Source organism: Erythranthe guttata, chromosome 13 (genome assembly GCF_056151865.1).
Source record: "Erythranthe guttata isolate IM_541 chromosome 13, IM_541, whole genome shotgun sequence".
NCBI lineage: Eukaryota > Viridiplantae > Streptophyta > Magnoliopsida > Lamiales > Phrymaceae > Erythranthe > Erythranthe guttata.
In genome coordinates, this window is record NC_142545.1 from 12,982,955 (window position 1) to 12,994,971 (window position 12,017).

General features: G+C 39.2%; 2 protein-coding genes across 2 annotated transcripts; one reads left to right on the forward strand and one right to left on the reverse strand.

Annotated features, from left to right (window-relative positions):
* The first annotated feature begins 4,258 nt into the window (after positions 1-4,258).
* Positions 4,259-6,892, forward strand: LOC105957121 (cytochrome P450 CYP72A219-like). Its single transcript, XM_088811893.1, has 5 exons — positions 4,259-4,604; positions 4,703-4,920; positions 5,073-5,332; positions 5,423-5,810; positions 6,235-6,892. Exons 1-5 carry the CDS (start codon positions 4,328-4,330, stop codon positions 6,658-6,660), a joined length of 1,569 nt encoding a protein of 522 aa, XP_088668019.1. The 5' UTR covers positions 4,259-4,327; the 3' UTR covers positions 6,661-6,892.
* Positions 6,893-7,277: 385 nt separating this feature from the next.
* LOC105957122 (Tetratricopeptide repeat (TPR)-like superfamily protein) lies at positions 7,278-9,872 on the reverse strand. Its single transcript, XM_012981047.2, has one exon. It carries the CDS (start codon positions 9,679-9,681, stop codon positions 7,543-7,545), a length of 2,139 nt encoding a protein of 712 aa, XP_012836501.2. The 5' UTR covers positions 9,682-9,872; the 3' UTR covers positions 7,278-7,542.
* Between the last annotated feature and the right edge of the window lie 2,145 nt (positions 9,873-12,017).

Sequence of the window (12,017 nt, forward strand, 5' to 3'; positions counted from 1 at the left end):
CTGCTACTAAAAATAACAAACCGCAACTGCAAAATCAACTATATTTTACAAAATCAAAAAATATACAAACATTATAATTGATTTATACAATTGGAATCAATAAACAAAAAACTCAAAAAAATATTTAAAAAACTGGAGTCGATCAACCTTAATCGACTACCATAGCATAGTCGAGTAACTTAATCGACTATTGAACATGTACATAATCGATTATGGTCCCAGTTTGCGCGAATTTCTCCATACGCGCCGTCCTCCGCCCGATCCACCAAAAAAACCTAAATCTGCCTCCCCATCCTCACCACACCGCCGCCATGCACACCACACTATTCAACCAATCCCTAAGCAGAATAAAATAAATATAATAATTAATTCATACAAAAAAACACAAATTAGTATTTAAATAAATAAAAAACAAACAAGAACGATTCAAGCTATTTGTCAACCATTGCTGGTCACTCCATAAACAATTTCTGAACACATAACAAAAGCAACACTACAAAAATAATTATTAAAACAAAAAAACAAACAAATAAATAAATACCTTCATCAACATCAATTGCAACAGTGATTTTCTCATGCCTCATCCTCGTAGCCGTCAACTCACTGCGCCCTCGACGACGAGCGCTAGTTATCAGCTTCAACGTCGTTGGTGGAAACCACCGCCGCCAATTACAGATCGTCACCACCCTTCACGCGGCGGCGGGAGGCGGCGATGTAAGGTATCAAACTGCCAAGCTCCATAAAGCCTAATATAGTATAAGTTCCCCTTGAGCAGTATTGATTACTGCCAAGGAGAATATATACACTCAAGTACAATAGAAAGATAGAAATAAAGGTGAATAAAATTGAAAGATAAATAGATTAAGAATATCAGCTCAGTCTTCCAATTTTCACACCAGAGATTCACACTTTCCACTATACACCACCAGAGTACCCACAAGAAGAACTGATCTTCTTTCTCTCTCAACACACAAACCCTAGTTTCACCCATAATACCACAAAGGAAAGAACAGATCAAGCACTCAAGCTTACCCACTCACCAAAACCCCAATTTCAGAACTCACAAATAGAAAAACTGAGAGATTTAGGTCGAGTCTAGGGTTTTATCTGTGTCTTATCCTCTTCCAACCTCCATACCAGTATTTATAGAGACAGAAGTCGAATAGAGCCGGTGTAGGCAGTACTGGACGGTCAAAGTCAGCCATGTACCGTGCTCTTTGACCTCCAGCCATGACAGAGTCAATGCAGTACAAGGGAGGAAGAAGACAGAAGCAGGAGCGACGGAGAAGAAGGGTAAAAAACTAGGGTTTCAGAATGAGGGTAAAGAAGAGAGAGAAGAGAATATTTAAGTGAATGAATAAACGGTCCAGATTCAGCCAGAAATCCAACGGATGAATTTGACTCAGATATGAATTTGGGCTCACTTATTCACTCTTGGGCTTAACTCAATGGTGGTGTATATAAAGGGGTTAATTGGGCTTTCTGGCCCAAAACACATTTGGGCCAAAAACCAATAGGCGACAAACACTCTTCCACCACCACCACCATCGGTCGACGTCTTGATTTTCCTCTGAATTTTAGTCGAGAAGAAAAGAGAGAAGAGAGAAGATGAGAAAAGGAGAAGAGAAAAACGGCATATGAAATGGGTTAGGATTTTGAAACATGAAAATGAGATTTAATATTAATAAGGGTAGTTTGAGAATTATTAAAATAACATTTGAGTGGAATATTATTTACGGGAATTTTCTCCAATTATTTTTGGGAGAAAGTGTTTCATTAGCTCATGTTCCTAGATGAGGGGGCTATTGCTAATTTTTCCTTTTTTTTAAGTGATATTAATGTAAATATTGTTGAAAAGCTAACTGGAAGTTGTCGAAATGTCCCTGAAAGAGGCTGCCAAATTCACCAAACTTTCAAATAAAATATTCAATTTATTTTATTTTTAAATTAAGAAGCTATTAGGGGATATTGTTCGAAAGAAACAAATGTTATGGGTTATCTTTTTTAGTAATTATGAATAATTTTATTATTATTATTTAACCCAAGGGCATTATAGACATATTTTTATGTTAAGAAATTTGATAATTAGACCTTAGAGACCTTAGTTCAAGGTGATTTTGGTAATTTACTTTGAATTTAATTGTCTTAATTCCACTTTGCACACTTGAAATATACCAATTTGGCACTTTGCACACTCGAAATAAATTAATAGCACTTTGCACTCTCGAATACAATATATCATGCATAATGTACCATGAATGAAATTTTCAAAGCTAATAAATGTAATTTAATAATTTTTAGTGGTATTTAAATATTATATTTTTTATCACAAAAAAAATATTTTATGAAAAAAAAATCCTTCAGCTATTTCGTTATCAAGTTATATTATAATTATATTTTCTTCCAAAAATTTTTACCTAATATTTCCACCAATTACAATAAAAGATCCATCAATTGAATAATTTCGGGATAAAAGTTTTTGTTTGTAAGAAAATATAGTTTATTTCAATAATCCGTTGTGATTTTTATTTTCTCGCACTTTGTGCGCTCGAAATTAGGTTGGAGGTTAAAGAAAATAAAATTTTAATTTGTTATTTTGTACCCAAAAAAAAGTGAAATTTCTTTTATTATTCAACTCATGGTGCATAATGAATGATTTATTGTGTTCTGATGGTGCAATGTGCTATTATTGTTTTTCAAGGGCGCAAAGTGCCAAAATTCTCCACTTCAAGGGTGCAAAGTGAAATTAAGCCGAATTTAATTTGTTAATTTGTTGGGATAGTTCAAGATAGTGCACCATACATGTAATATTAATTGTATGCTAATCACTGTCATTAGATCACAATTAAAAAAGTCAATAGTTTATAATTTATTTGAATCTACTTTTGAGATTCTTGCGTTAAAAAATTTGTAGATCAGCACATCGTATAGTGGTTTTGTTTTTAAGGACGTGATAATATGATATATTATTAATTAATGTAGAAAGTTAAGTAATTAAGTACAACTATGCCTGAAACTGGATCCGATCCAGTTGAGTTTCGGGTCAAGTCAAATCAGTCAAAACAAGAAGGGGTCAGATACCAAAACATTTGAACTTGAACCCATTTCCTTGTGTCGGTTCTTTTGCTCACTAAATGGTAAAACCCCAAATTGATAAATTAATAAATTAATAAATTATTCCCAGATATCCAAATCTTTTGTCGGGCTGTCCGTGACCCGTCTGCCCATCTCAAACGCTCAGACGGCGCACGTGCCAATTCTTCTACTTGTATTTCAAGTTTTTTATTTAAATTATAATATTTTTCTGAATAAATTATTGAAAGTGTAAAGTACGCCCACCTTCGAGCTAATTATAAGGGCAAATTACGGCCACTCCTGATGTATGGTCAAATTACGAAAAAATCCCTCTTGTTTAGGTAATTACAGCCACCCCCTTCTTTTTAAATATTTTTACGTAAAATTTATGTAATTCGGTTATTTACTGAACCAAATCGTATATTTTGTTCGGTAAACGGTATGAAATGTTGGCGTACCGAAATTTTGGTCCGGTTTTACCGAATTAAAAACCCTAAATTTACCTTTGAAGGGGTCTTTTCGTAAGATAAATACATAGTTGAGGGGGTGACTGTAATTACCCAAACAGGAGGGGGGTTTTCGTAATTTGACCATAGCTCAGGGGGGTGGCCGTAATTTTCCCTAATTATAATAACACCTCAACTATAAATTTTTTTACACGTTTAAATTTATGGTGCCGTAATTAGTGGAATCGTCTAGATTATGTGACATATTTTTCAGTTTGTACGCATTTTATCTCATTCCAGCTCCGCGTTTTAGAAAAAAATGTGATAATAAGATGCGTCTTTTGACTTGTAAAAATCAGATTGTGTTGCATCTGAAACTGCATGTTTGCGCAAAACGAATATAAACTACAGAACATTGCTCTTAATCTAGAAAATTCTATTGAATTTAACACCATAAATGCGAACGTGTAAAAAACATACACAGTTGAAGCGGTGATTGTAATACCAAAACATGATGATTTTTTTCGGTATTTCAGCATACATCACTAGGGTAATTTTGTGATTTCATCTAAGTCAACCGCAAAACACAAAATAAGAGTCAATGTGCTTCGTAAAAAATAATATAGGGCGGTTCTTGTTAATTTTTTTATTACAAGGATTTTTTCGGCAATTAAAAATTACAGTGGAGGTTCTATGCAACTAGCCCATAATAAGTAAGTCAAACCAATCCCTTTTAATTTCATAACAATTTGAACCACCAAAACCTGAAAACACAAACTCACTTCTGAGTATTACAGAAGAAAGAAATGGAAGTCAACCTGGGATCAATCCTGGTGTCTATCCTGTTCGTGGGATTGATAACACTATCACTCAAAATAGTCAACTGGGTTTGGTTAAGGCCCAAGAAACTGGAGTTGTTCTTGAGAAAACAGGGCCTCAACGGCAATCCTTACAAACTCCTCATCGGAGACATGAAACAATTAATCTCTGTAATGGAAAAGGAACGGCCCCTATCAATCCAACTCTCCGACCACCTGCCGCCGCATATTCTTCCTTATTACCACCAAACCAGAACCAAATTCGGTAATAAAAAAATAATTCTTTTTTTTTTTTTTTTTTAAATCAGCGAGCTAAGAAACCATAATTCATGGTTTAAAAATCTTGCTTAATGTATGTAACAGGTGAGAATTCGTTTATATGGTTCGGGCCGTCGCCGAGATTGGTGATAGCTGATCCGCAGCTGATGAAGGAGATTCTCACGAAACCCGACGTGTTTCAGAAGCCCCGACCCGACCCGATTGGGGAGGCGATTGCGGGTGGGCTTCTTCTTCTTGAGGATGATAAATGGGCCAAGCACAGAAGGATTATCAACCCTGCTTTCCATATGGAGAAGCTCAAGGTATATATATATATATATATATATATATATATATATATATATATATATATATATATATATATATATATATATATATATAGACAGATTGCAGTGTTATTTATTTCATGTGTTTGAAATTTTAGGTTTGATGTGGTTAATTTATATGTATGCAGAATATGGTACCGGCAATTCGTTTGAGTTGTTCGAACATGGTAGACAAATGGGAAGCTCTGTTTTCGTCTAGTACCGATAAGGAAATCGATGATAAGGAAATCGACGTTTGGCCTTATCTTGATAATTTGTCGGGCGATATGATTTCTCGGGTGGCGTTCGGCAGTAGCCATGAACAAGGAGGGAGAATATTCGAGCTCCAAAAGGATCAAGTGAAGCTCGTTTTGGAGATCATGCAGTTCATTTTCATTCCCGGGTGGAGGTACAAATTAAGATTCCAAATGTTATATATTATCGAACCCCATATATATGTACGTGAACGATGATTTATTTTTTGGTTTCTTGATAATAGATTTGTACCCACAAAAGCGAACAAGAGAATGAAGGCGAACGCCAAAGAAATTGAATCCTTACTGAGGGGTATAATCGACCAAAGACAGAAGGCAATGGAAAAGGGAGAAGTCAACGGGGACGATTTGTTAAGCACACTCATGGAATCGAATCGCAGGGAAATCGACGAAAATGGGAGCAAAAAGAATATGGGAATGAGTATCGATGATGTGATCAAAGAATGCAGGCTATTCTACTTTGCGGGCTCGGAAACCACTTCGCTTTTGCTTGTGTGGACAATGGTGATGCTTAGCAAACATCAAGAATGGCAAACCCGTGCGAGAGAAGAAGTTTCACAAGTTTTCGGAAACAACGAACCCACTTTCGACGCCCTACCCCGCCTTAAAATCGTAAGACGATCATCTTCTTATTAATACGTTTCGGGCAAATTACGGCCACCCCTAAGGTATGGCCAAATTACCAAAAAACCCCTCTTGTTTGGGTAATTACAGCCACCCACCTTCTTTTAAATATTTTTTACATAAATTTATGTAATTCGGTTATTTACCGAACCGAATCGTTTATTCAGTTCGGTAAACGGTATGAAATGTTGGCGTACCGAAATTCCGGTTCGGTTTTACCAATTTAACATCCCTAAATTTACCTCTAGAGGGATATTTTCGTAATATAATACATAGTTGCGGGGTGGCTGTAATTACCCAAACAGGGTTTTTTTTTCGTAATTTGACCATAACTCAGGGGTGGCCGTAATTTGCCCTTGCATTTCTTAGAATTCGTTGCAAGAAATTAATGTTATCTCAACAACTTTTGCAGGTAACCATGATTCTCAATGAGGTTCTTAGGTTGTACCCACCGGCACCGGTGATTTCTCGAACACCGACAAAGACGGTGAAATTGGGCGACATGATTCTACCGTTCGGGGTGGATTTGTTGCTAATAATAGGTTCAGTGCATAATGACCCGAAGATTTGGGGAGATGATGTGAATGAGTTCAAACCGGAGAGGTTTTCTGACGGGATTTCGAGTGCAACCAAAGGCCAATTCTCGTTCATACCGTTCAGCTTAGGTCCGAGAGTATGCATCGGCCAACAATTCGCGATGATCGAGGCTAAAATAGCTATGGCAATGATACTGCAGCGCTTCTCGTTTGAGCTGTCACCGTCTTATTTGCACGCTCCGTTCCCGATTCTCACTCTCCAACCGCAGTACGGTGCTCGCCTGCTTTTACATAAGCTATAAATCGTAAAGTTTACTATAAAGGAGAAAATCACGTGACCCCTTCTTAGATAATGAAATTACACGGCAACTTCTCTCTTAGGTGAAAATTTATTACCCGGATCCCCCCTCTTGGATGGAAATTGATGAAATTGTAAAAAAAAATTCGAGTGAATTCTCTATTTTACCCTTTTAATCGACGTTAACCGTTGAAGATTTCGATGGACTAAAATACCCTCGTTGTTTGTTTTAGTTAGAGAACGTGTCAAATTAGTTATAAAATAAATTTAGATATGCAGATTTACTCTAAAGCTTGTTTAATGGCAAAGTCTGTTTCCAAGCAATGTTGTATTACTTACTGTAAGTTCAAGAAATGGAAATTAAATACCAATTTTTCCATCGTCCGCGCCTCGCTTTTGTTTCAAGTTTATCCGAATATTTCAAGACTCGGGCCTATGAGTTCTTAGCTCCGAAAGGCTCTGATTCTTTGCTATAAACATTTCATGTGCATTTTTCGTCGTGACTATGAAATGGGAAGTTTACGACGTATTTTCTGTGAATATATCTCGTGCAGAAGTTAGTTACTGGAAAACCATTCAATGAGAAGGAATACAAACACAGTCAAAAGACAATATCAATTATCATCAGAAAGGAAGATTTGGATTGTTCTCATTTCTTTTATTTGACAAAAAATAGTCGCTGCCGCAAAAGTGCATCGCTCTCGTTCATCGCGCACACCGCACGCAAAATGTGAAACCCCACTGAGCAAATCACGTACAACGAGCTCGACATAAAAAGTATTAGCACGATAAATCGAATTCACGTCGTTAAATACCTCACTCAGCTCTCCTTGTAACAAATCTTACGACGTAATCTCTTTCATCAATTCAGACAAAAAATACACAGCTATTCTTCTAACACTGTCTCGTAATCCAATTCGTCCTCCATCATAACTTTACTAAACCTCCACAATTCTTCACGTATATCCTTTATCTCGGGGTGCAATAAATCTCCAACGACAAACACATGCACCTGATTCTTGAGCTCAATCCAGCTACACCCCGGCTCTTTACTAACCCCCCTCGTATTCATTACCCTCCTCACTCTCTCAACATCTTCCAATCTTCCCAAAGCCGAATAAATACTCGACAACAACACATAAGCCGAAGATTCGCTCGACCCCAATTCCACCAACTTCTCCCCCGCGTAAATCCCCATCTCAAAGTCCCGATAATTCCTCGACGCACTCAACAAAATCCGCCACAAACATAGACCATGATCTATATTAGCAGCCGACTCGATAAACTCCCGAGCTTCTAGAAGCTTCCCCGCCCTACCCAATACATCTACCATGCACGCGTAGTGCTCCACCCTCGGAGCCAAACCGAATTTATCCAACATTAATTCGAAATACTCTCGACCTCGATCAACCAATCCCATGTGGCTACAGGCAGAGAGAACATTCACGAACGTCACATAATCGGGCTTCGCATTTTCCCGTTGCATCTCTTCGAATAGTTCGAGAGCTTCGTTTCCGAACCCATTTTGCGCGAGGCCCGAAATCATCGCATTCCACGATATGACATCCACGCTGGGCATCCTCCGGAAAACGGAATATCCATCTTCGAGAGCCCCACACTTTGAGTACATGGTCGAGAGGGCGCTCCCTATCGGAACTTCGAGACTGAATCCATTTTTGACCACGTGCGCGTGCACTTGTTTCCCTTGCTCTAAAGACGAGAGGCTCGAACAAGCTTTCAACACGCTAGCCATGGTTAGCTCGTTTGGAGCAATCCCTTTCGTTTGCATTGTGCAGTACAAGCTAAAAGCTTTCTCGTTATCACCGTTTTGTACGTACCCTCCTATCATGGATGTCCATAGTACTAGATCGGGCTCGTGCAGATAGTCGAACCCTTTTTGGGCTTCGACTATATAGCCGCACTTAGCGTACATATCGACCAAAGAAGTTGTGATGTACATTTGGTGTTCGAATCCGGCTTTTACTAAATACGCATGCACTTGTTTTCCGATATTGATTTGTTCGGTGTCGCTGCAGGAGTTAAGTACACCGACGAGTGTGTACTCACTTGGCTTCATCCCATGTGAATGCATGTCGTGGAACAATGCTAACGCCTTTTCGCCTTCCCCGTTGTGCACATGCCCTGTTATCATAGCTGACCACGTGATAGAATTCTTTTCGGTCGAAAGCTCGAACATTTGTATTGAGTTCTTCAAGCTCCCACATTTAGCGTACATGGTAACAACGGCATTTCCAACCGAAACAATTTCCGACAAGCCATTCTTGATTGCTAAGCAGTGAACTTGTTTGCCCATATTAACAAACTCGGGTGATGTAAAAGCACTGAGAACACTAGTGAAGACAAACTCATTGGTCTCTTCCTCTGCTTCACCCGACAACATCCACCGGAAAACCCCGAAAGCCTTCTCCGCCAGCCTCCGAGAAGCATAGCCAGAAATCATAGTGGACCACGTGATCGAGTTCCTCACGGGCATTTCGTCAAACACGTTGCGGGCCTCGTCCAGGAAACCCAACTTGGCGTAGACGTTCACCATGGAGCTGTACACGAACACGTCGGCGGATTCCACCAACTTCACCACGAGAGAGTGCGCTTGGTGGGCCATAACCGCGTCCTCCAGAACAACGGCGGCGGAGAAAACGCCGGCGAAGGTGTGGGAATTCGGTAGGCTGCCGTGGCGGAGCATTTGTTTGAAGAGTTGGAGGGAAGAGAGCGAGTGACGGGCGAGGCCCAGTTGGGAATAGTTGTTGATGAGGACGTTCCACAGAACGGCGTTCTGTTTGTACGGTGTCTCGGCGAACAGGCGGCGGGCGTCGGAGAAGAGATGGCATTTGGCGTAGAAGTTGAGGAGAGTGGTGGAGAGGATTGAGCACGTGGGAAATGCGGCGGTTTTGAGGAGATGGGCGTGGATTGATTTGCCATTGGAGATGGTTTTCTGGTCGGCGAAGTGGCGTAACTTGGCGAAGAGGTGGCGCGATTGTGGCGGCAGAGCAGAAACCTGGTTCATATGGAACCCCCGACCACTTTTGAGGCTCGAAAATCAATTCTGATGTTTAATCAAAATTCAAAAAGTAAAAGAAGGCAATTTTTATGTTTAAATTTTAATGGAAATTGGTGGGACTTACAATTAGGCCTTCTTGGATTCGGTTTGTTTGATGTTATACATGGTGAAATACATCGGTGATTATTAATCGTTGATCTGTACACAATTACACACACTCATGTGTATGTATGCTTAGTTGGAAGTTATTTCACCACATCAGTAGTTTAATAATTACCTGGTGTATTTCACCAGGTGTAGCATCTCAAAGACCATTGGTTTCCCTTTACGATTATGATTTTTTGTTATTTTGGAATAGTTTTCTTTAATTTTTTTTAATATAATTCAAAAAAAGAAATTTACAAAATTTTCGGATTTTTTTTGTAAGGGCAAACTAAGTAAAACGGGTCTCCAAATTTTATTTTAGAAACTCATATATAGATCGGTTGAACATTCCGGTTTCTAAAGTAAATCTAGATCTCTATGTTAATCAATTTTGACCATCGTTGACTCCAACTCCACCAATTAATTAATTTTGACTGTTGTTGACTTTTTTCTAAAAAACTTTTTATTTATAAACAATATTTTCCCGATGGACACACTAATATCATTGTCTAAGACAATACTATTGACTATATTATTGTCTAACGTAGTAACATTAAAAATTAAATAATTTTAATGTGTTACTCAATAATACTAATAGTAATATTAATGTTTCAGGAAACATTAGTGAAAGCCCCCTCGTTCTGAAATTGACTTGAGATAGTAGGTGAACCTTTGAAATAATTAGTGATAACCCCCTCCTTGTGTTTTTTCACGAAATTCTAGATTAAACTAGACGTAAATTGACTAATGTTTACACAGTTGATTTATTAACCGGCTATCAAAATACTATAGTTACTAAATTATTAAAGATATATCAGATCGCAGAAGCAATAAATGGAATATAAAAGAAACCTGGTTGATTTATTATTGGACTATTTAAACCATGTAGTCGATTACATAAACTGCAACATAACAATAATAAAATCGATGGCAGGAAAACGATGGTGACTGCGGAGAAGACAACTTCTGCGGAGACGCATGGGATGGAGTAGCCATATGATGAAGCTAAAATATAGCTCACCTAGGATAGTATAGAAAACGAGCTGGGAGAGCAAAGCTGATCAGTAGCTAGTCAACTCGATGTTCCTGAGGTCCCTACAAAATGAGCACACGTGAACTAAGCCGGGGGTTGATCCGGCGGAAACCCCTCCGACGCTCAAGTCAGATGTGTGGATCGTAGAGAGAGTAGAGAGAATAAAACTTGAGGTGAATTGTCAATAATGAGAACGTACCTTTTCGAATGAGTAAAACACTTATTTATATATCGTTGAATGGGTTGGGCTTACTTCGTTGGGCCCAAGCCTTATTTTGAAGGAGTTTGGGCTTTCGTGTAATGGGCCCACTTGTATGTGATTGGGGTTTCGTGTATTGGGCCTAATTATTAGATAAATTTGAGGGCCCATTGGGCCGGCCCATTTAGGTATATCATTAAGCCCCCCAACTCTCGATTCGAGTCGGGGCCTTGTGTAGAGGGATCCGGGTCGTGTCGAGAGTTAATTGCGGCGTTGATTGAATTGTTTCGATTGGTGGTGAATTATTTCCTTAGCTTAAATAAGGGAATATTGTATTTATTTGGCAGCAAGGTATATATTTAAGGGTTTTAAATATTATACCAGGGCCAGATAAATAGACTCCTTTGGTGGTGGAAAGAATAAAACTTCAACTCTTGCGGAATAAATATGGGTATGTATCTTTAACTCTAGGTCTTCCTCTGTGCTATTTTTCTTTTGAATTTTTTTTTTTGCGGTAGAGTAGAGATTTTTTGTTTCTTGATTATTTCTTCGGGGAGAAAATTTTCTCATGTCGAACTCGGGTAATTCGAAATCTTTGAGAATTAAACTTCGAGATCCGGTTGAAGGGGGCAAGAAAACTTTTGGTTCCGTGGGCATGGAACGCGAGAAGCTTGTGGTATCGGGTGTGAAAATCGGATCTACATCTGGAGGTGCACGAATTAATGGAGAGGTGGGTATAGGAGGTGGCTTGGATGCAGTTGTCGACTCAAGCCGTGCCACCAGCCGCTCCAAGACCTGTGAGAGGAGTTGTTCTATTGTGGAGCGTGGGGAGCCGAGCCGGAGCCGTGAGCCGTCGGCTTGCCTTGGGAAGGAGAAGAGGAGTGGAGATGCTGCTTCTCCACGTGGGCCAATGGCGGAAGGACGCGCGGGCGCGTCGGGTACGGTGGCCGAGGCACGCGCGCGCGC